Here is a 23,350-nt window from a genome sequence, read left to right as displayed (position 1 = left end):
ATTTTTAGGGACTCTATAGCGACGGGGTCTGTTCCGAAGGACTGGCGCATAGCAAATGTGGTGCCAATATTCAAAAAGGGCTCTAAAAGTGAACCTGGAAATTATAGGCCAGTAAGTCTAACCTCTATTGTTGGTAAAATATTTGAAGGGTTTCTGAAGGATGTTATTCTGGATTATCTCAATGAGAATAACTGTTTAACTCCATATCAGCATGGGTTTATGAGAAATCGCTCCTGTCAAACCAATCTAATTAGTTTTTATGAAGAGGTAAGCTATAGGCTGGACCACGGTGAGTCATTGGACGTGGTATATCTCGACTTTTCCAAAGCGTTTGATACCGTGCCGCACAAGAGGTTGGTACACAAAATGAGAATGCTTGGTCTGGGGGAAAATGTGTGTAAATGGGTTAGGAACTGGCTTAGTGATAGAAAGCAGAGGGTGGTTATAAATGGTATAGTCTCTAACTGGGTCGCTGTGACCAGTGGGGTACCGCAGGGGTCGGTATTGGGACCTGTTCTCTTCAACATATTCATTAATGATCTGGTAGAAGGTTTACACAGTAAAATATCGATATTTGCAGATGATACAAAACTATGTAAAGCAGTTAATACAAGAGAAGATAGTATTCTGCTACAGCTGGATCTGGATAAGTTGGAAACTTGGGCTGAAAGGTGGCAGATGAGGTTTAACAATGATAAATGTAAGGTTATACACATGGGAAGAAGGAATCAATATCACCATTACACACTGAACGGGAAACCACTGGGTAAATCTGACAGGGAGAAGGACTTGGGGATCCTAGTTAATGATAAACTTACCTGGAGCAGCCAGTGCCAGGCAGCAGCTGCCAAGGCAAACAGGATCATGGGGTGCATTAAAAGAGGTCTGGATACACATGATGAGAGCATTATACTGCCTCTGTACAAATCCCTAGTTAGACCGCACATGGAGTACTGTGTCCAGTTTTGGGCACCGGTGCTCAGGAAGGATATAATGGAACTAGAGAGAGTACAAAGGAGGGCAACAAAATTAATAAAGGGGATGGGAGAACTACAATACCCAGATAGATTAGCGAAATTAGGATTATTTAGTCTAGAAAAAAGGCGACTGAGGGGCGATCTAATAACCATGTATAAGTATATAAAGGGACAATACAGATATCTCACTGAGGATCTGTTTATACCAAGGAAGGTGACGGGCACAAGGGGGCATTCTTTGCGTCTGGAGGATAGAAGGTTTTTCCACCAACATAGAAGAGAATTCTTTACTGTTAGGGCGGTGAGAATCTGGAATTGCTTGCCTGAGGAGGTGGTGATGGCGAACTCAGTCGAGGGGTTCAAGAGAGGCCTGGATGTCTTCCTGGAGCAGAACAATATTGTATCATACCATTATTAGGTTCTGTAGAAGGACGTAGATCTGGGGATTTATTATGAAGGAATATAGGCTGAACTGGATGGACAAATGTCTTTTTTCGGCCTTACTAACTATGTTACTATGTTACAGCTCCCTTGGAAGGGATCAGGCTGCAGAGCGAGGGCAGCCATATTTTACTCCGCCCCTCCACATCTAATTGCAGCGATAGCATCACATGGATGCTAGCTCCAATCAGATCTGGGGGGTTGTGACAAAGAGGTCACCAGAGCGATCGTGGCCACGGGAGGGGGGGGGGGCAAAGCCACCCCCCGGGCTCCAGTACAAGTCCGTCGTTCCTGCAGGTCAGGTGATATTTCAGTTAACCCGTTCACCCGACCCCCAGGAACGTGATCCCGCTATGACGCATGCACTGCCTCACAGGTTGGATTAGCACCGACTTTCATGATGCATACACTGCGTCACAGGTCGGGAAGAGGTTAAGATACAATTTTCAGTTAAAATATTTCCCACATTCTTAACGTAAAAAAGGCTTCTCCCCTGTGTGACTTCCCTGTTGTTTAAGAGTTTAAGAGTTGATTTCTGTGTAAAACATTTCTCACATTAAGAACATGAAAAAGGCTTCTCCCCTGTGTGAGTTCTTTGGTGGCTAAGAAGAGATGATTTCTTCACAAAACATTTTCCACATTCTGAACATGAAAAAGGCTTCTCTCCTGTGTGAGTTCTCCGGTGGCAATCAAGATTTGCTTTCCGGATGAAACATTTTCCACATTCTGAACATGAAAAAGGCTTCTCCCCTGTGTGAGTTCTATGGTGATTAACCAAAACTGATTGCCGGTTAAAACATTTCCCACATTCTGAACAGGAAAAAGGCTTCTCCCCTGTGTGAGTTCTCTGGTGATTTACAAAATCTGATTTCTGTTTAAAACATTTCCCACATTCTGAACAGGAAAAAGGCTTCTCCCCTGTGTGAGTTCTGTGATGTATAACAAGATTTGATTTCCTGTTAAAACATTTCCCACATTCTGAACATGAAAAAGGCTTCTCCCCAGTGTGAGTTCTCTGGTGTATAACAAAATTTGATTTCTGATTAAAACATTTCCCACATTCTGAACAGGAAAATGGCTTCTCCCCCGTGTGAGTTCTCTGGTGATTTTCAAGATCTGATTTCTGCTTAAAACATTTCCCACATTCTGAACACGAAAATCTATTCTCTGCTGTGTGAATTTTTCCATGTTTTAAAAAAGTATTTTTGAGAAAACTATTTCCATATTCTGAATATGAAAATGTCTTCTTTCCTTTAGAATCAATTTGTTTTTTAAAGCTTATATTGTTACTGTGATTTTTCTTAGTAGTTGGTAATGAACCAGAAAACAGAACCTGTTTCAAAGGATCAGATGACAAATCTTTGCTGTGAAAGGATGATGCCATATCTGAGGTAATGGCATTCACTTCAACTGTATCCTGTGTGATCTCAAGATCATCTGATTTAAAAACTGAAGATGTCAGCGTTCCCTCTGATCTCCTGGTACAGTAATCTGCTAAAAATAAAACCAGTTATTAATTTTAAATAAAATATCCTCACATTTTATACTTTTGAACATTTCTACTTAATTTGTTATTTTTACAGACAGCTTATGTAAAAATATTGAACTATTCACCAAGACAATGACAGTTAACAGTCTAATCGAAAGCCTCATAGCATGAACCAGTGGATCATGGCGTTCAACCGTTTGTTCATTCTGCCTCCTAATCATAGAATAAAAAGCCACCAAACAATGTTATATAGGTGAAAATTATACTAATAAAACTTCTACTCATCTCATGAAATACAAGACACCACTAAGGTCCATCATCTGCCAGTGGAAAAACAAAGGTTTCCACTTTATTAGTGGCTCAAAAGCTCTTGAAAAGCAACATGGCTTCCATAAACCAATCCAACAATATCCGCTCTCCCAAAGTCAAATTTCTGCTTGCTTCTGAGCCTTGGAGTGTGCCCAAACCATATTCAGCATCCATATATTTGGCATTACTATAGTGAGATGAGCCCACTTAATTTATGGTGTGTGTCTCCTGAAGCACAATCTGGGCATTATGTATTGGACAATAGAATGGCAAAAGTGCAATTTTCATGTTGCAACATCCAATGCAAGCTAATTTCCGTAAAGTGGTTGTGGAGTCAAAATAGTCACTAATCCCATAGAATAATTCACTGAGGGTTATAATTTCGAAAATTGAGTCATTTTATAGGGATTTCTACTGCTTTAGTTTTCTGTAATTTTGTTATATTAGGGCATCTGCAAATGGTGTGTCCCATCTCTACTGGAATCTGCCCCTGCAATGATTGCTTCCAGGCATGGCCTTGTTTATTGTGCAGACATTGCTGGAAATAGAGAAGACATCGAAACCAGAAGCTCTGGGTGGCGCTGGCTCTGTCCAGCCACTAAGATTAGGGTTCCTGAGACCAGCAGTACCATCCAGTCTGGCAGTATGGGTTTGTGTACTGTCCAGCTGGAGCAATCTTCTACCTGCTTAAAGCACCAAACACTACTAAAGCTTGAAGCATATTGCCAGAAGCTGTCAGATACAGCCTTGTTCTCCTCTGGTTCAGTCTTCTGTGCTCAGCTCCCGCTTGTGTATTCATATCCTGATAGATAGATAGAGCCAAGCCTTCTCACGGTGGTCATCTTTGATCTGCCAGGTGATCACTAACAGTGCTCCCAATACATTGTGTCTGCAAACTATTCTAGCAAGATAGGAGTTCAAATAGCTAAATTGTGCTCCTTCCTTTCTTAACCCTACCATGTGCCCAGAAAGTAGTGTATAACCATATATAGAGTATTGTCGGATTCAAGAGACATTGGAAAATAATTTGTAACGTCCATTTGTTTCCTATTATCCTGGTGAAAACTCTCTGGGTAATTAGAGTATGTAGCTTGGTGGCTCTTGGCGATCTTAGCTATCGTAAGGGCCAATATTTTCTGTCAGATGAGTTTCAAGAAGAAATAATAGACATTCATAGAGAACGTTTTATTATAGTGCAGAGCTGACGTGTCTTACATTTAGATCTGAGGAATTTGGAAGTGGTAATAGAGACCTTATTTTAAAGGCTACCAGGTAATTGCAGACTCATAAAAGTGAGGCAGGCCGATCCCACCATTATTGAACTACTATACAAAATGAACCTGTAAAAAAAGACATAGAATAAAAAAATGTTATATCCCCAACAACAACATATGTTTGGGGGAAAGCTCCACCACTAAACCGGAGTTGCACGTATTTATCATGGACCATTAAGAGCTACTGAGTTCTGAAATTATTTTTTGCTCTCCATATCGGGAGAGATTGTGCAGTAATATCAGTTCCTTAGGCTCGAAAACATAATGCAATTCATGACGTTGGCTGATTCCATGAAACCAGGGCTGGAGCCAACACATCTCCTACAGGTGTGAATAAATGTATATTACAGCCATCAGCCATGCACAGCTCAGAGATATATCATGTGTGAGGCAGTGACAGGTATTATATGCGAAGGTCACTATGTGTCCCCCAGGATGCGCAAAGAAGTGTATTAAGGCTGCTGGAGTGCATTGCAGTCACAGGTATAGCTGTGGTTGCAACGCAAAATAAAAGTACCGTATATACTCGAGTATAAGCCGATAATTTCAGCCCATTTTTTTAGGCTGGAACTGCCCCTCTCGACTTATACTCGAGTCACTCCCAGGGGTCGGCAGGGGAGGGGGAGCGGCAGCTATCTAATCATACTCGCCTGCTCCTGGCGCGGTCCCTGCACATCCCTGGTTCTCCCGGGCGCTGACAGCTTCTTCCTGTGTTAAGCGGTCACATGGTACCGCTCATTACAGTAATGAATATGGACCCGACTCCACTCCCATAGGGGTGGAGCCGCATATTCATTACTGTAATGAGCGGTACCATATGACCGCTTAATACAGGAAGAAGCTGCCGGTGACCGGAGAACCAGGGACGTGCAGGGACCGCGCCGGGAGCAGGTGAGTATGACGAGGGCAGTGCGCGATATTCACTTGTCCCCCGTTCCACTGTCGGCACCCTCCGTCTTCCGCGTCCTCTGCAGTGACGCTGAGGTCAGAGGGTGCGATGACGTGATTAGTGTGCGCGCCGCCCTCTGCCTGAACGTCAGTGCAGAGGACGCGGAAGACACAGTGGCGCTGACGGTGGAACGCGGACAGGTGAATATAGCAAGTGCCGGGGGCCTGAGCGACGAGAGGTGAGTATGTGATTTTTTTTTTTATCGCAGCAACCGCATATGGGGCATAATAAACTATGGAGCATCTTATGGGGCCATAATCAGCATTTGTGCAGCATTATATGGGGCAAATGTGTCTATGGAGCATCTTATGGGGCCATAATCAGCATTTGTGCAGCATTATATGGGGCAAATGTGTCTATGGAGCATCTTATGGGGCCATAATCAGCATTTATGCAGGATTATACGGGGCAAATGTGTCTATGGAGCATCTTATGGGGCCATGTGCAGCATTATATGGGGCAAATATCTCTATGGGGCATCTTATGGGGCCATAATGAGCATTTGTGGAGCTTTATAAAAGGCAAATGTGTCTATGGAGCATCTTATGGAGCCATAATCAGCATTTGTGGAGCATTATATGGGGCAAATGTGTCTATGGAGCATCCTATGGGCCATAATCAACGTTTGTGCAGAATTATATGGGGCAAATGTCTGTAAGGAGTATCTTATGGGGCCATAATCAGCATTTGTGCAGCATTATATGGGGCAAATGTGTCTATGGAGTATCTTATGAAGCCATAATCAATATTTGTACAGCATTGTATGGGGCAAATGTATGTGTGGAGCATCTTATGGGGTCATAATCAACATTTGTGCAGCATTATATGGGGCATATTTTAATATGGAGTATCTTATGGGGCCCATCATGAACTGTATGGAGTATTATATGGGGCTCCTGATTCAATATGGATATTCAAAAACCCTTAACCTACTGATGTCTCAATTAATTTTACTCCTATTGGTATCTATTTGTATTTTTGACATTTACCGGTAGCTGCTGCATTTTCCACCCTAGGCTTATACTCGAGTCATTAAGTTTTCCCAGTTTTTTGTGGCAAAATTAGGGGTCTCGGCATATACTCGGGTCGGCTTATATTCGAGAATATACGGCAAGTGTGGTCTTGGACAAGCTGTTTGCCCAAGGCAGATTTAAGAAAAACCCGCCATAGGCTTTTATTTTTGGAGTGAACTGCAGGATGGTAGAGGGACTCTCTCCAGGCTGAGTCTTACAAGTCACCCATGGCCACAGATTCCATTTAAAACTCTTCAGCCAAGGGTTGGGTGTGTCAGTCTTGGTTTGCAAACTGCAGAGCAGGTGGTTCAGCCTGTGTGAAGTAACACGGAGCCAAGCAAAGCCAAAAAGCCTGGCACCCCGAGCGTGACATGGTGCTACAGTCGCCTTCAGCAACCGGTCTCGCATACGGACTGTTGTGACGCCCGGCTTCAATCCAGAGATTACTGTGTGCTGTTCATTTTGTGAGTTTTGGACATTAAAATACATTTGCTTTGAACTTTTATGTGGTCCCTGACTATTTGTTGCACTGCACCAACCCTGGCACAGGTGTGATGTGTTTTATGTAGATTATCACAATCCTCCTTGAAATTAGTCGGTTTTAAAAGAAATGGAAAAGTCAGGATAAAGGGAAACTCTGTTATTGTGCAGAAATTCACACTTGGCCTCACTGCACTTTTAATGTTGCCCATCATAAAAGTGAAGTTTGGCCAGAAAGACTGGACCTGGTCTTGTAGGGACCATATGATCACATTCAGCAGCACAGAAGGGAGAGAAGGGAGATTCATCCGATAAGATCTCAGGGTTCTAGGAAGCCAACAGCATCATTACCCTCCACTTTCTCTTACAGGCCCATCAGAATATTTTTCTTCACGTGATTTTCTGTCTTGTCAGCACATTCTACGTACGCTGGCATTTGGCTTTATAGTTCACAGATCTGGGCAGGTAACAACGTCTCCTAAACCCAGGGGGTAGGTGGATCTACCAGATTGTAAGATCTATAGAAAAGGGGTTTCAATGACCAAAGTCATTAGAATAGTTTTGGGTGGAGGAGAATGTTGTGGTCTAGAGGTAAAATGGTGATCATGGTAATACGGCCGGACTACACCACCGATAAAGCAGCCACAGCTGGTGACTGAGAAGAATCTGTGACCTCTCTGCATTTAGTGGTTACTACTCACCTAGGTAGCCATATGTGGGAATCTCCTCTTTACACCACTCATCCCCCCTCACATATGTCTCTGTAGTATTAATATGGGTCAGATCTTCACCCTGAAACAAATATTATAAAAGTCACCGACAGATGGAGAAGTCACATCTATGATCAGCTCTAATCCTGCCATCTCCACCGCTCTCATTACACAAGTATAAAACATATAATACTGGTGGATAAAACAAGACTGAGCACAAGAACTTCACCAGCGTCTACACATCATAGGGGAGATCTCCTGACACCTTCTCTCCATCTACCTGATGATCCTGAGGAGCATTGGGATCTTCTTGGTCACAGTCTTGTGGAAGAAGAGGACGGGGACATCTCTCTGGTGTTGTCCTCTTACTGGATAGATCTGGAGGAAACACATACAGGGAGTGAATTCATTCTTTACATACAGATAATTATAGGCCGTGTGTATTTAGTCCTGTCTATTACCTGGAGATGTGAGGAGCTGGGGAACCTCCATTATGATGTTCTTGTACAGATCTCTGTGTCCTTCTAAATACTCCCACTCCTCCATGGAGAAATAGACGGCGACATCCTGACACCTTATAGGAACCTGACACATACAATTATACCGTCATCCCCCGATCCCTTCATAGTGTTACTGTATAATGTCCCAGCATTCCTAGCAGTGTCACCTCTTCAGTCAGCAGCTCAATCATCTTGTAGGTGAGTTCTAGGATCTTCTGGTCAGTGATGTCCTCATGGATCAGGAGGTGAGGTGGAGGCCCCGTGATTGGGCTCAGGGGTCTTCCCCATCTCTCAGACACAGGGTCCTGACAGGGATCACTAGAGGTCTTCTTCACCACTGTGTAATCCTGGTAATGGAGATACACATTAATAAATCTCACTACAGACATTTCCAGAGTCCTCACCTCTCCAGTTCTGTCCATCTGTTATTCCCATAGATAAGAATGATGTAATGTGACGTCATCAGAATCTCTCACCTCTCCAGTAAGCCGGAAGAGGATCTCTAGGGTGAGGTGTAATATCCTCTCCGCCATCTTGTCTCTGTCCATATCCATCTTTGATGGGTAAATCAGGACAATTTTCTTTTGTAGAAGACCTTCACTGAGAGGATCCGATATTGTAGAGACCTGAATGAGAAGATGAGCCGATGTAACATCAGAAGAATCCTGTAATAATACAATTACTGGAGATAAGAAGGGAAACATATGAGGAGAGTTATTATTTTACAGTATTTAGTTTCCTTCTTTACATCTACTAATAAATCCTATATATTTAGGCCACAGACAACAAGCAGTTTCTTCCTCGGACTCGGCAGCTGAATACGTTTCTCATAGACTCATCTTCCATAACGCTAATTCTCGTCTCATTTACCGACCCTGGAATCGGCATTAGCAATACTGCAGGAGATATTCATTACACGCGACATGAGAAATAACTACTTCATGATGAGGACGATATCTTCCTCTTCTACTACGGCTCTAGAGACAGATTTAGCCAGAGTCGGTCACTGACTCCATCACCACCGGCCTCTATATGAAGGTTTCCCATCTTCCCCGCACTGTAATCTTCTATCACGTTAGATCTCAGCTCTGATTCACACACAGAAGTTTGAGGCTTTTAGAAAAGATTTTTTGTTTCCACAATCAACGCGGACAGAAATGATCTGATCCCAAAGTCTCCATGTACAGTGATTTATGGGGTTTATTTCTGGCCTTAGACTTTCCGATATTACAAGAAAAACAGCAGAAAAAAAACAGATATTGAAATGTTTCTAAAGAAAATTGGCTCCAACAATTCTTGTAATTAAAAGAAAAAAACATGGAAAAAGCAGAAGACACATTTTACAATTTTTAACACGTTAAACATTTATTAAAAAAAAAATTAATCTTTTTGTGCTCCAGAACATAGTTGTGCTCCGCAGGGACGGCACAGATGAGGCTTCAACAAAAACCCTGGCAGTTTAACCACTTGCTGCTGTGAAAAGCAAACATGACATCTAAGAAGGTGACAGAGTTTGGCTGAACGACCCCCGCCCCCAAGTACTCGATAGTATGGGGCGGCCTAGTTATTACGATACTTACATGCCTAATAATGGTGTCTAGGCTGCAATGTATGAAGGTCTATTAGGCCGGGCCAGAGGCGGCGTCCAATAAGTTACCTTTTACCGCCCCCATACACATTAGACTAAAGTTCAATGAAATCACTGATTTCGGGGGTTTGGGCGACTATATAATGTATTTGGGGGTCTCCCGACAGATGATGTCAGGGCAGAGAAGGATCTGACATCCTGAATTTCAGAGGATAATCCGTTTGTTCTTCCTGTAGATAATCCTCCTCTAGAGGAGTCTGGAGGCGACTCTCTCATACAGACCCCAGGAAAGCTGGAATATTTGTGTGTATGGGGGAGTCGGGAGAGATGGCCGTCTGCCAAATGACCGTTCAGCCAACTCTTATCTCATGTGTATGGGGCCGTTAGTATTACACTGATAGCAGTGATGATACACGGCACTACAGTAGTACAGGGCATCACCGGAGCCATCAGAGGCTTGTATGTTGTATGATCGCACTGATCAGAGGGGGGTTAACAAAGGGTTAAAGTGAAAAACATCATAGTTTCAGCAACAAGAAATATCCATCACTATATGGAAAGCAGAGTCACTGCATAATGTTAGTTAAGTCTCGTCCATAACTACTTTATTATACTCTATTATCCTGTACACAGTGGAGGAGATAGAAATCACAGGTCCGACAGCAACAGCTGGAATTGGGCCCTCCAACGGAAAGAAAAAAAAATAAAATAAATATATATATATATATATATATATATATATATATATATAAAGCTGAGTGTATATATGTATGTATGTATATATGTATGTATGTATGTGTGTGTGTCAAGCCACGCCCATTCCACATAGAAACCAATCACTAAGCATCTTTCATTTCAACACAACTGTTTAAAAGAAGCTGAGCTGTGATTGGTTGCTATGAGCAACAGTTTTCCCACTCCACAACACCTCAGCAGACACTGACCGGGTGGGAGAAATCTAGCATCCCTGGGAACATAAGCTCCAGCCACTGTCACACAGAAGACCAAACTTTTGTAGTTCTGATATAATATTTGGTATACTAGTTATAGGGGAAGTAATATATAAAAGGATGTCGTTGGCAAAAAGTGCCAACTTGTGCTCCTCCGATCTTAGTTTAACTCCCCTGATAGAGGGATTATTACATATGGCGGTGGCCAAATATTCCATCGACAAGATGTACAAGAGTGGGGAAAGCGGGCACCCCTGCCTCGTACCATTCCTGATTGCAAATGCGTCCGAAAGGGCGCCGTTTACCTTTACCTGAGCGCTAGGGGAGGCATACAGGGCCTTAATTCTATGTAGCATATCTTCTCCCAGACCAATCCCCCTCAAGGCCTGAAATAAAAACTCCCAGTGCACCCTGTTTAAGGCTTTTTCAGCATCAATCGACAAGATGCACATGGGATCTCGCCCCCCCCCCCCCCCGTCTATTAACCCCTTCAAGACCCAGCCTATTTTGACCTTAACCCCTTCATGACCCAGCCTATTTTGACCTAAAGACCTTGCCGTTTTTTGCAATTCTGACCAGTGTCCCTTTATGAGGTAATAACTCAGGAACGCTTCAACGGATCCTAGCGGTTCTGAGATTGTTTTTTCGTGACATATTGGGCTTCATGTTAGTGGTAAATTTAGGTCAATAAATTCTGCGTTTATTTGTGATAAAAACGGAAATTTGGCGAAAATTTTGAAAATTTCGCAATTTTCACATTTTGAATTTTTATTCTGTTAAACCAGAGAGATATGTGACACAAAATAGTTAATAAATAACATTTCCCACATGTTTACTTTACATCAGCACAATTTTGGAAACAAAATTTTTTTTTGTTAGGAAGTTATAAGGGTTAAAATTTGACCAGCGATTTGTCATTTTTACAACGAAATTTACAAAACCATTTTTTTAGGGACCACCTCACATTTGAAGTCAGTTTGAGGGGTCTATATGGCTGAAAATACCCAAAAGTGACACCATTCTAAAAACTGCACCCCTCAAGGTACTCAAAACCACATTCAAGAAGTTTATTAACCCTTCAGGTGCTTCACAGCAGCAGAAGCAACATGGAAGGAAAAAATGAACATTTAACTTTTTAGTCACAAAAATTATCTTTTAGCAACAATTTTTTTATTTTCCCAATGGTAAAAGGAGAAACTGAACCACGAAAGTGGTTGTCCAATTTGTCCTGAGTACGCTGATACCTCATATGTGGGGGTAAACCACTGTTTGGGCGCACGGCAGGGCTTGGAAGGGAAGGAGCGCCATTTGACTTTTTGAATCAAAAATTGGCTCCACTCTTTAGCGGACACCATGTCACGTTTGGAGAGCCCCCGTGTGCCTAAAAATTGGAGCTCCCCCACAAGTGACCCCATTTTGGAAACTAGACGCCCCAAGGAACTTATCTAGATGCATAGTGAGCACTTTGAACCCCCAGGTGCTTCACAAATTAATCCGTAAAAATGAAAAAGTACTTTTTTTTCACAAAAAAATTCTTTTAGCCTCAATTTTTTCATTTTCACATGGGCAACAGGATAAAATGGATCCTAAAATGTGTTGGGCAATTTCTCCTGAGTACACCAATACCTCATATGTGGGGGTAAACCACTGTTTGGGCACTCGGCAGGGCTCGGAAGGGAAGGCGCGCCATTTGACTTTTTGAATGGAAAATTAGCTCCAATTGTTAGCGGACACCATGTCGCGTTTGGAGAGCCCCTGTGTGCCTAAACATTGGAGCTCCCCCACAAGTGACCCCATTTTGGAAACTAGACCCCCCAAGGAACTTATATAGATGCATATTGAGCACTTTAAACCCCCAGGTGCTTCACAGAAGTTTATAACGCAGAGCCATGAAAATAAAAAATAATTTTTCTTTCCTCAAAAATGATTTTTTAGCCTGGAATTTCCTATTTTGCCAAGGATAATAGGAGAAATTGGACCCCAAATATTGTTGTCCTGTTTGTCCTGAGTACGCAGATACCCAATATGTGGGGGTAAACCACTGTTTGGGCGCACGGCAGGGCTCGGAAGGGATGGCACGCCATTTGGCTTTTTAAATGGAAAATTAGCTCCAATCATTAGCGGACACCATGTCACGTTTGGAGAGCCCCTGTGTGCCTAAACATTGGAGATCCCCCAGAAATGACACCATTTTGGAAACTAGACCCCCAAAGGAACTAATCTAGATGTGTGGTGAGGACTTTGAACCCCCAAGTGCTTCACAGAAGTTTATAACGCAGAGCCATGAAAAAAAAAAAAAAATTATTTTCTCAAAAATGATCTTTTAGCCTGCAATTTTTTATTTTCCCAAGGGTAACAGGAGAAATTTGACCCCAAAAGTTGTTGTCCAGTTTCTCCTGAGTACGCTGATACCCCATATGTGGGGGTAAATCACTGTTTGGGCACATGCCGGGGCTCGGAAGTGAAGTAGTGACGTTTTGAAATGCAGACTTTGATGGAATGCTCTGTGGGCGTCACGTTGCGTTTGCAGAGCCCCTGATGTGGCTTAACAGTAGAAACCCCCCACAAGTGACCCCATTTTGGAAACTAGACCCCCAAAGGAACTTATCTAGATGTGTGGTGAGCACTTTGAACCCCCAAGTGCTTCATAGAAGTTTATAATGCAGAGCCGTGAAAATAATAAATACGTTTTCTTTCCTCAAAAATAATTATTTAGCCCAGAATTTTTTATTTTCCCAAGGGTTACAGAAGAAACTGGACCCCAAAAGTTGTTGTCCAGTTTCTCCTGAGTACGCTGATACCCCATATGTGGGGGTAAACCACTGTTTGGGCACATGCCGAGGCTCGGAAGTGAAGTAGTGACGTTTTGAAATGCAGACTTTGATGGAATGCTCTGTGGGCGTCACGTTGCGTTTGCAGAGCCCCTGATGTGGCTTACCAGTAGAAACCCCCCACAAGTGACCGCATTTTGGAAACTAGACCCCGAAAGGAACTTATCTAGATGTGTGGTGAGCACTTTGAACCCCCAAGCGCTTCATAGAAGTTTATAATGCAGAGCCGTGAAAATAATAAATACGTTTTCTTTCCTCAAAAATAATTATTTAGCCCAGAATTTTTTAATTTTCCCAAGGGTAACAGGAGAAATTTGACCCCAATATTTGTTGTCCAGTTTCTCCTGAGTATGGTGATACCCCATATGTGGGGGTAAACTACTGTTTGGGCACATGCCGGGGCTTGGAATTGAAGTAGTGACGTTTTGAAATGCAGACTTTGATGGAATGCTCTGCGGGCGTCACTTTGCGTTTGCAGAGCCCCTGATGTGCCTAAACAGTAGAAACCCCCCACAAGTGACCCCATTTTGGAAACTAGACCCCGAAAGGAACTTATCTAGATGTGTGGTGAGCACTTTGAACCCCCAAGTGCTTCATAGAAGTTTATAATGCAGAGCCGTGAAAATAATAAATACGTTTTCTTTCCTCAAAAATAATTATTTAGCCCAGAATTTTTTATTTTCCCAAGGGTTACAGGAGAAATTGGACCCCAAAAGTTGTTGTCCAGTTTCTCCTGAGTACGCTGATACCCCATAAGTGGGGGTAAACCACTGTTTGGGCACACGTCGGGGCTCAGAAGGGAAGTAGTGACTTTTGAAATGCAGACTTTGATGGAATGGTCTGCGGGTGTCACGTTGCGTTTGCAGAGCCCCTGGTGTGCCTAAACAGTAGAAACCCCCACAAGTGACCCCATTTTAGAAATTAGACCCCCCAAGGAACTTATCTAGATATGTGGTGAGCACTTTGAACCCCCAAGTGCTTCACAGACGTTTACAACGCAGAGCCGTGAAAATAAAAAATCATTTTTCTTTCCTCAAAAATTATGTTTTAGCAAGCATTTTTTTTGATTCACAAGGGTAACAGGAGAAATTGGACCCCAGTAATTGTTGCGCAGTTTGTCCTGAGTATGCTGGTACCCCATATGTGGGGGTAAACCACTGTTTGGGCACACGTCAGGGCTCGGAAGTGAGGGAGCACCATTTGACTTTTTGAATACGAAATTGGCTGGAATCAATGGTGGCGCCATGTTGCGTTTGGAGACCCCTGATGTGCCTAAACAGTGGTAACCCCTCAATTCTACCTCCAACACTAACCCCAACACACCCCTAACCCTAATCCCAACTGTAGCCATAACCCTAAACACAACCCTAACCGCAACACACCCCTAACCACAACCCTAACCCCAACACACCCCTAACCATAACCACAACCCTAATTCCAACCCTAACCCTAAGGCTATGTGCCCACGTTGCGGATTCGTGTGAGATATTTTCGCACCATTTTTGAAAAATCCGCGGGTAAAAGGCACTGCGTTTTACCTGCGGATTTTCCGCGGATTTCCAGTGTTTTTTGTGCGGATTTCACCTGCGGATTCCTATTGAGGAACAGGTGTAAAACGCTGCGGAATCCGCACAAAGAATTTACATGCTGCGGAAAATACAACGCAGCGTTTCCGCGTGGTATTTTCTGCACCATGGGCACAGCGGATTTGGTTTCCTTATGTTTACATGGTACTGTAAACCTGATGGAACACTGCTGCGAATCCGCAGCCAAATCCGCACCGTGTGCACATAGCCTAATTCTAAAGGTATGTGCACACGCTGCGGAAAACGCTGCGGATCCGCAGCAGTTTCCCATGAGTTTACAGTTCAATGTAAACCTACGGGAAACAAAAATCGCTGTGCCCATGCTGCGGAAAAACTGCACGGAAACGCAGCGGTTTACATTCCGCAGCATGTCACTTCTTTGTGCGGATTCCGCAGCGGTTTTACAACTGCTCAAATAGAAAATCGCAGTTGTAAAACCGCAGTGAAATGCGCAGAAAAACCGCGGTAAATCCGCCATAAATCCGCAGCGGTTTAGCACTGCGGATTTATCAAATCCGCAGCGGAAAAATCCGCAGAGGACCAGAATACGTGTGCACATACCGAAACCCTAACCCTAGCCCTAACCCTAACCCTACCCCTACCCCTAGCCCTAACCCTAACCCTACCCCTAACCCTAACCCTAACCCTAACCCTATTCTAACATTAGTGGAAAAAAAAAAATTTCTTTATTTTTTTATTGTCCCTACCTATGGGGGTGACAAAGGGGGGGGGGTCATTTATTATTTTTTTTATTTTGATCACTGAGATAGATTATATCTCAGTGATCAAAATGCACTTTGGAACGAATCTGCCGGCCGGCAGATTCGGCGGGCGCACTGCGCATGCGCCCGCCATTTTGGAAGATGGCGGCGCCCAGGGAGAAGACGGACGGGACCCCGGCTGGATCGGTAAGTATGATGGGGTGGGGGGGGACCACGGGGGGGGGGATCGGAGCACGGGGGGGGGAATCGGAGTGCGGGAGGGGTGGAACGGAGCACGGGGGGCGTGGAACGGAGCACGGGGGGGCTGGAACGGAGCACGGGGGGGTGGAACGGAGCACCGGGGGGGTGGATCGGAGTGCAGGGGGGGTGATTGGAGCACGGGGGGGTGATTGGAGCACGGGGGGAGCGGAGCACTGGACGGAGGGGAGCCGGAGCAGTGTACCGGCCAGATCGGAGGGCTGGGGGGGCGATCGGAGGGGTGGGGTGGGGGCACACTAGTATTTCCAGCCATGGCCGATGATATTTCAGCATCGGCCATGGCTGGATTGTAATATTTCACCCGTTATAATGGGTGAAATATTACAAATCGCTCTGATTGGCAGTTTCACTTTCAACAGCCAATCAGAGCGATCGTAGCCACGAGGGGGTGAAGCCACCCCCCCTGGGCTAAACTACCACTCCCCCTGTCCCTGCAGATCGGGTGAAATGGGAGTTAACCCTTTCACCCGATCTGCAGGGACGCGATCTTTCCATGACGCCGCATAGGCGTCATGGGTCGGAATGGCACCGACTTTCATGACGCCTACGTGGCGTCAAAGGTCGGGAAGGGGTTAATAAAGGGAATAAATGTGTTTGGACCACGTGGGTTAATATATCTAGCCAAAATCTTGCCGCTTTTATTTCCAAATTGACAAAAGCGGTTTCTGAGCCTTTCCCTGAGGTATCGTGATTTTTGATCCAATAAGGCGAGCAACTTTTGCCTTGTTGTAGATAGGTGTGCAAACGTAACATCATTAAGGTCTCTTTTATGTTGCGTTTCTAATTTATGAATTTGGTCTGATAGATTAATTATTTCCGCAACCCTCTCCCTCTTCAGGCGCGCACCATGTGAAATGAGAACGCCCCGTATTACGCTTTTTAGGGCCTCCCATTTCATAGGAGGAGATGTGGTATCCCCCTCGTGGTCTGTTACAAAGTTGGAAATCGTTTTCACTACATCGGCTTTGCATAGTGTATCGATGTCTGCTTTTGTAATGGTGACTGCTTCCTGCTCTAGGTGGTTGCTGTGTTTCATTCTCAGATATTGCAGCCACATTGCACTGGTGTTGTGTTTTTACACTTTGGATGGTTCTTTGGAGAACAGGGCATTTATCTTCTTGGCCTCAGCTTCTCTAATGTATCTCCTGTTGTGAATTCCCCTCTTGAGCTCCCTCCGGTGGTTGTAAGTGGCACTTTTGTGAGTTCTGCTCTTGGGCTCCCTCCGGTGGTTTTAAGTGGAATGGCTGCTCCTTGGATTTAGTAGTCTGCAGCTGCTTCCACTAATTGTCTTTCTGCTCGGCTTTTATTCCTGGCTCTTCCCTTCAGCCAGTGCCACTTGTCAATGTTTCCTGGCTGGATTCACATCTCTGCTTGGATTTCCCTGGTTTCCTGACCAGTTCAGCAAAGATAAGTCCTGGCTTTGCTCATTTCTGTCCACATGTTGTGGACTTATTGTTCTGTGCATTCTATATTTTGTCCAGCTTGTCAGTATGGATTATTTCTGTTAGCTGGAAGCTCTGGGAAGCAGATTTACCCTCCACACCTTTAGTCAGGTGTGGAGATTTTTGTAAACTCTGTGTGGATTTTTTGTAGTTTTTATACTGACCGCACAGTATCCTTTCCTGTCCTATCTATCTAGCTAGCATGGCCTCCTATGCTAAAATCTGATTTCATTTCTGCGTATGTTATTTTCCCTGTTGTGAGTTCTGTTTTTGGGCTCCCTCTGGTGGTTACTGATGGTACTGGGTGATTTGTGTTCTGCTGTCTCTGGTGTCCACCTGTTCTATTAGGATTTGGGAGTTTCCTATTTAACCGGGCTTTCTTGTCATTTCCCCGCCGGCTATCAAGGTTATCAGAGTGTTTTGTTACCTCAGCTTTTGGCTTCAGTAATCTTCAGGACAAGCTAAGTTTTGATTTTCTTGTTCCACGTTTTGCTTTATTTTTGTCTTGTCCAGCTTGCATATAATTGTCTCTTTGCTGCTGGTTGCTTTAGTGGGCTGTAATTGCTCCTCATGTTCCATGAGTTGGAACATGAGTTCAAGTAATTACAGGATGGTTTTTTGAAGGGTTTTTTGCTGACCGCGCAGTTTACTTTTGTATCCTCTGCTATCTAGTTTTAGCGGGCCTCATTTTGCTGAATCTGTTTTCATGCTGTGTGTGTGCCTTCCTCTCGTTTCGCCGTCGTTGTATGTGGGGGGCTGCTATTTCTGTGGGGTGTTTCTCTGGAGGCAAGAGGGGTCTGTGTTTCTTCTAATAGGGGAAGTTAGATCTTCGGCTGGTGCGAGACGTCTAGGATCAACGTAGGCACGTTCCCCGGCTATTGTTATTTGTGTGTTCAGGTTTAGGGTCGCGGTCAGCTCAGGTTCCATCACCCTAGAGCTCGTTGGTGCTTGTCCTTTTGTGATTCCCTGCCATTGGAATCATGACATTTCCCCTCCTCTCACCGTCAATATTTGTGGGGGGCTATCTTTCCTTTGGGGATTTTCTCTGAGGCAAGATAAGTTTCCTGTTTCCATCTTTAGGGGAAGTTAGATCTTAGGCTGTGCCGAGGGGTCTAGGGAGTGTCAGGTACCCCTCACGGCTATTTCTAGTTGCGCTGCTAGGTTCAGGGTTTGCGGTCAGTACAGATACCACCTCCTTTAGAGCTTGTCCCATGTTGTTCCTAAACCACCAGATCATAATCTCCCTAGTCTTGCAGCGAGTGCTGTGAGCCTTTGTTTAGCAGTCTCTTCAGTTGGGGTCAGGATTTCTACTTGTCCAGCTTGGTCTTATTCTTGATCTTTGCACACTTCTGTATTTCTGATAGTTGGCTGACTTCCCTTCATGGCACCTTGATCTTTGTCAACAGTCTTCTTTTCCAAGGGGATCACGTACTTCTGTTGTTCTTGCTGGTTGTATAGCCAAGCATTTCCATGATTGCTGAGGCAGTAGCATAGATTAGGTTATTAGTTTGAGTTATGGTGGTGGTAGATATTGATGCAAGTGCTGCTCTATTGGCATCCGCTAGCGTACTGTATGGTGGTGTTTCTTTGCTGAGCCTTGGCAGTTGATGTCTGGTATTGATGGCATTTAGTTTATCTAAGATCTTCTGTTTCAGTTTTTCAGACCAGCAGCAGTGCTCTCTAGTTGCAGGGTTGGATCAGGATCTTCAGGGGGTTGCACATGTTGTTCTTCCAGGTCTTCATGTGGGGTGGATCTGCAGTGCAGTTGATCCATCTCAAGTTGTGATAATAGCTTTCTCTTTATGATATTGAGATGTTGGGTGACTAGTTGTTTCTCAGTTAGTGGACATACAGGTCTTTTATCCATCCAGAGTTTCCTCATACGCTTCATATATTCTCTTCCATTTGGTCTGCTGTTACAGTATTATTTCATCAGATCTCTTACCTTGTCCATGTATGGTTTGGTCCAGTAGCCCATTTGTCATCAGATTGTCCTGGTTCTCCGACATCTGACGCGGACCTTGTTAATCCAGGCGACGTCTGAGCCAGCATGACTCTCTTTGTTCGTGACATTCTCATGTTTATTGAGGTAGGCACCATAGTGTTATGGACCACTACTGGTACATTATGTCCAACAGGGTAGAGCCAAGATTTGAACCCCAGTCTCCCACATTGGTGGATGTGATTTTACTAAACGCGGCACATGTATTGCCGGCTTCGATTATATCTTTTACCGAATGTTACTGACTTTTTCCGATCTTAAGAAAAAATGCTCGTGTTACCGATCATGAATCTGAATGTACCATATTTGTGCCAAATTTATGTTTGGCGATCGTTTTCCAAACATATTCGCTTGTCTCTAATTATGGCCACCACAACCTGCTACACAAAATAAAACCCCACTCAGTATGGAGGCATTTACAGTCCACCACAACCCCAGTATAATGGCCCCTACCAGCCACACATTCAGTATGAGAGTCCCAACAGCTCTTCTCTTAATATGATGCCCCCACAATTCCTGATATTTGAAAAAAAAACACACACTACTCAGCCAACCCGGTTCCTGAGGTGCGCTGCTCTGGTCTGTGAGGTGTGAGTACTGAGGCTCCGTACTACAGATGTGATGTAGTGACGTCATTGTGCCTGCAGTGCACGGAGTCTCAGACTCAGAAGTGAAGGCTGAATGGTGGATCAGGAGCTTTCCACTCCCTGATTCACTAATCTATTCAGCGGTATCACCGTCATGGGAGTGTGGATATCGCTGAAATTGTGATGATGGGAAGGAGAGGGTGACCAATACCACACCTCACTGAGCCCTGTCAATTCATAGCCATCATAGCAACCGAGTGGGCGACCTTTATGGATGATGCACTCCTGCCTATCCAACTATCGTATGGTAAATATCTCATAGATCCTGTGTTCACTAGTATTTGCACCAAGAATGAGCATAAGGCCGGTTTCACACGTCAGTGGCTCCGGTACGTGTGGTGAGTTTCCTCACGTACCGGAGACACTGACTCACGTAGACACATTAAAATCAATGTGTCTCTGCACATGTCAGCGTGTTTTCACGGACCGTATGTCTGTTTGGAAAATACGGAGACATGTCAGAGTTCGTGGGAGCACACGGATCACACGAACCCATTAAAGTCAATGGGTCCCTGTGAAACACGTACCGCACACGGATGCTGTCCGTGTGCAGTCCGTGTGCCGTGCAGGAGACAGCGCTACTGTAAGCGCTGTCCCCCCCGCGTGTGGTGCTGAAGCCGGAATTCATCCCATCTTCCCAGCAGCGTTCGCTGGAGAGAAGGAATGAATAATCTTTTTTTTTCTTTCCCGTTACAAATAAAGTTTGTGCGTCCCCTCCAGCCTCCCATCCCCTGTGCACCCCCCCCCCCCCCCCCCGCTTGCCAGGAAATACTCACCGACGCCCAGCTCCAGCGATGTCACAACCCACACACCGCCCAGAGACACAAACTACCCACACACATACACAACCCAAACACAGACACGACCCACACACAGACAGAGACACAACCCACACACAGACAAAATCCACAGAAAGACACAACCTACACACAAAAGAGACACAACCCACACACATGCAGACATAACCCATACCACAGACAACCCACAGAAAGACACAACCTGCACACAAACATCCCATACACACAACCCACACACACGCAGACACACCACTGACAAAACCCACACAGAAAGACACAACCTACACACAAAGACAGAGAGACACAACCCACACAGACACAACACGACATGCAACCCAAACACATACACGCAACTCTTCAGTGCTACAGGGGTGGGAGCTGGTGTATATGTGAAGCTTCCCCTACTCACAGCAGCTGAGCCCGACACCCACTCTCTGTGAAGGGGGTTGCCCAGCAGATCTGTCACCTTGTGGATTGGAGCTGCTTTTCCTCGGTATCTTCCAGCACAGGTGGCTTCTCTGCTCTTATTTCCTGGCTCTCACTTCTTCCCTCCAAAGACGCGCCATGCAGGAGCACGGGAGCAATGGCCAATCAGCTCTTCTGTCAGTGATGTGAGAGCATTCATTGGCCAGTGTTCTTCTCCTGCAGGACGCCTCCCCTCTCCGAGTTGCTGAACCTGGAGCGTAAAAGCCACTTCACACCAGTAATCAAAGTGCATATTCCCCCAGTATGAAGCGGGCGGCAGAGCAGGAGATAGCAGGATGTCAGGGAGAGAAGAGCGGCCAAATATGCAGGCACAAGCCGGCATCTGAAAGAATGGCCCCCCCGCAGATGCCACTCCCCTTCTTATCAGCAGGTGGTGCCGCCTGAGGCAACTGATTCAAGTTACCTCATGATAGGTGCACCCCTGGGTGGATAGTACCATATTGTGCATGTAGGGGGCAGTACTGTGGGAACATTAAAAAGTGGGGGGATGGCAGTACTATGGGGATATTATACTGTGTGTGAGGGTTATGGCGGTACTGTAGGAACATTATACTGTGTATGGGGGTATGGCGATACTATGAGAAGATTATACTGTGTGTGGTGGGTGAAGGTACTGTGAGAAGATTATACTGTGTGTGTGGGGGTATGGAGGTCCTATGAGAAGGTTATACTGTGTGTGGTGGGATGGAGGTACTGTAGGAACAATGTACTGTGTGTGGGGGTATGGCGGTACTGTAGGAACATTATACTGTGTGTGTGCGGGGATATGGCGGTACTATGAGAAGATTATACTGTGTGTGGGGGCATGGCACTACTATGAGAAGATTATACTGTGTGTGGGGGTATACCGGTACTATGAGAACATTATACTGTGTGTGTGTGGGGTATGGCGGTACTGTAGGAACATTATACTGTGTGTGGGGGTATGGCGATACTATGAGAAGATTATACTGTGTGTGGTGGGGTGGAGGTGCTGTAGGAACATTAAATTGTGTGTGGGGGTATGGCAGTACTATGAGAATATTATACTGTGTGTGGTGGGATGGAGGTACTGTGAGAACATTATACTGTGTGGTGGTATGGCGGTACTATGAGAAGATTATACTGTGTGTGGTGGGATGGAGGTATTGAAGGAACATTATACTGTGTGTGGGAGTATAACGGTACTACGAGACGATTATACTGTGTGTGGGGGTATGGAGGTACTATGAGAAGGTTATACTGTGTATGGTGGTATGGCGGTGCTATGAGAAGATAATACTGTGTGTGGTGGGATGGAGGTTCTGTAGGTACATTATACTGTGTGGGGGTATGGCGGTACTATGAGAACACAGTAACATAGTAACATAGTTAGTAAGGCCGAAAAAAAGACATTTGTCCATCCAGTTCAGCCTATATTCCATCATAATAAATCCCCAGATTTACGTCCTTCTACAGAACCTAATAATTGTATGATACAATATTGTTCTGCTCCAGGAAGACATCCAGGCCTCTCTTGAACTCCTCGACTGAGTTCGCCATCACCACCTCCTCAGGCAAGCAATTCCAGATTCTCAATGCCCTAACAGTAAAGAATCCTCTTCTATTAGGGCAGTGAAAATCTGGAATTGCTTGCCTGAGGAGGTGGTGATGGCGAACTCAGTCGAGGGGTTCAAGAGAACATTATACTGTGTGGGGGTATGGCGGTACTGTAGGAACATTATACTGTGTGTGGGGGTATGGTGGCACTATGAGAACATTATACTGTGCGTGGGGGTATGGCGGTACTGTGAGATTAAACTGTGTGTGTTGGGATGGAGGTACTGTAAGTACATTATACTGTGTGTGGGGGTATGGCGGTAGTGTGAGAACATTATACTGTGTGTGGTGGGATGGCGGTACTATGAGATTATACTGTGT

The 23,350-nt window shown here is 44.8% G+C and overlaps 1 protein-coding gene across 2 annotated transcripts; it reads right to left on the bottom strand.

The window, feature by feature from the left end:
- Nucleotides 1-1,846: 1,846 nt before the first annotated feature.
- LOC138662982 (zinc finger protein OZF-like) lies at nucleotides 1,847-21,547 on the bottom strand. Of its 2 annotated transcripts, none has more exons than XM_069749010.1 (7): nucleotides 21,432-21,547; nucleotides 8,619-8,768; nucleotides 8,310-8,489; nucleotides 8,104-8,227; nucleotides 7,923-8,020; nucleotides 7,634-7,724; nucleotides 1,847-2,912 (listed from the first exon to the last, which is right to left on the bottom strand). In XM_069749010.1, the coding sequence occupies exons 2-7, from the start codon at nucleotides 8,694-8,696 to the stop codon at nucleotides 1,975-1,977; spliced, it is 1,509 nt and encodes a 502-aa protein (XP_069605111.1). In that variant the 5' UTR covers nucleotides 8,697-8,768; nucleotides 21,432-21,547; the 3' UTR covers nucleotides 1,847-1,974. The 2 variants fall into 2 exon arrangements, with proteins under 2 accessions (XP_069605111.1, XP_069605112.1); XM_069749011.1 differs by having other exon boundaries at nucleotides 1,847-2,909.
- Between the last annotated feature and the right edge of the window lie 1,803 nt (nucleotides 21,548-23,350).

The sequence above is a fragment of the Ranitomeya imitator genome, chromosome 2, assembly GCF_032444005.1.
Source record: "Ranitomeya imitator isolate aRanImi1 chromosome 2, aRanImi1.pri, whole genome shotgun sequence".
Classification (NCBI taxonomy): Eukaryota; Metazoa; Chordata; class Amphibia; order Anura; family Dendrobatidae; genus Ranitomeya; species Ranitomeya imitator.
This window is presented reverse-complemented; position numbering and strand designations above follow the sequence as displayed.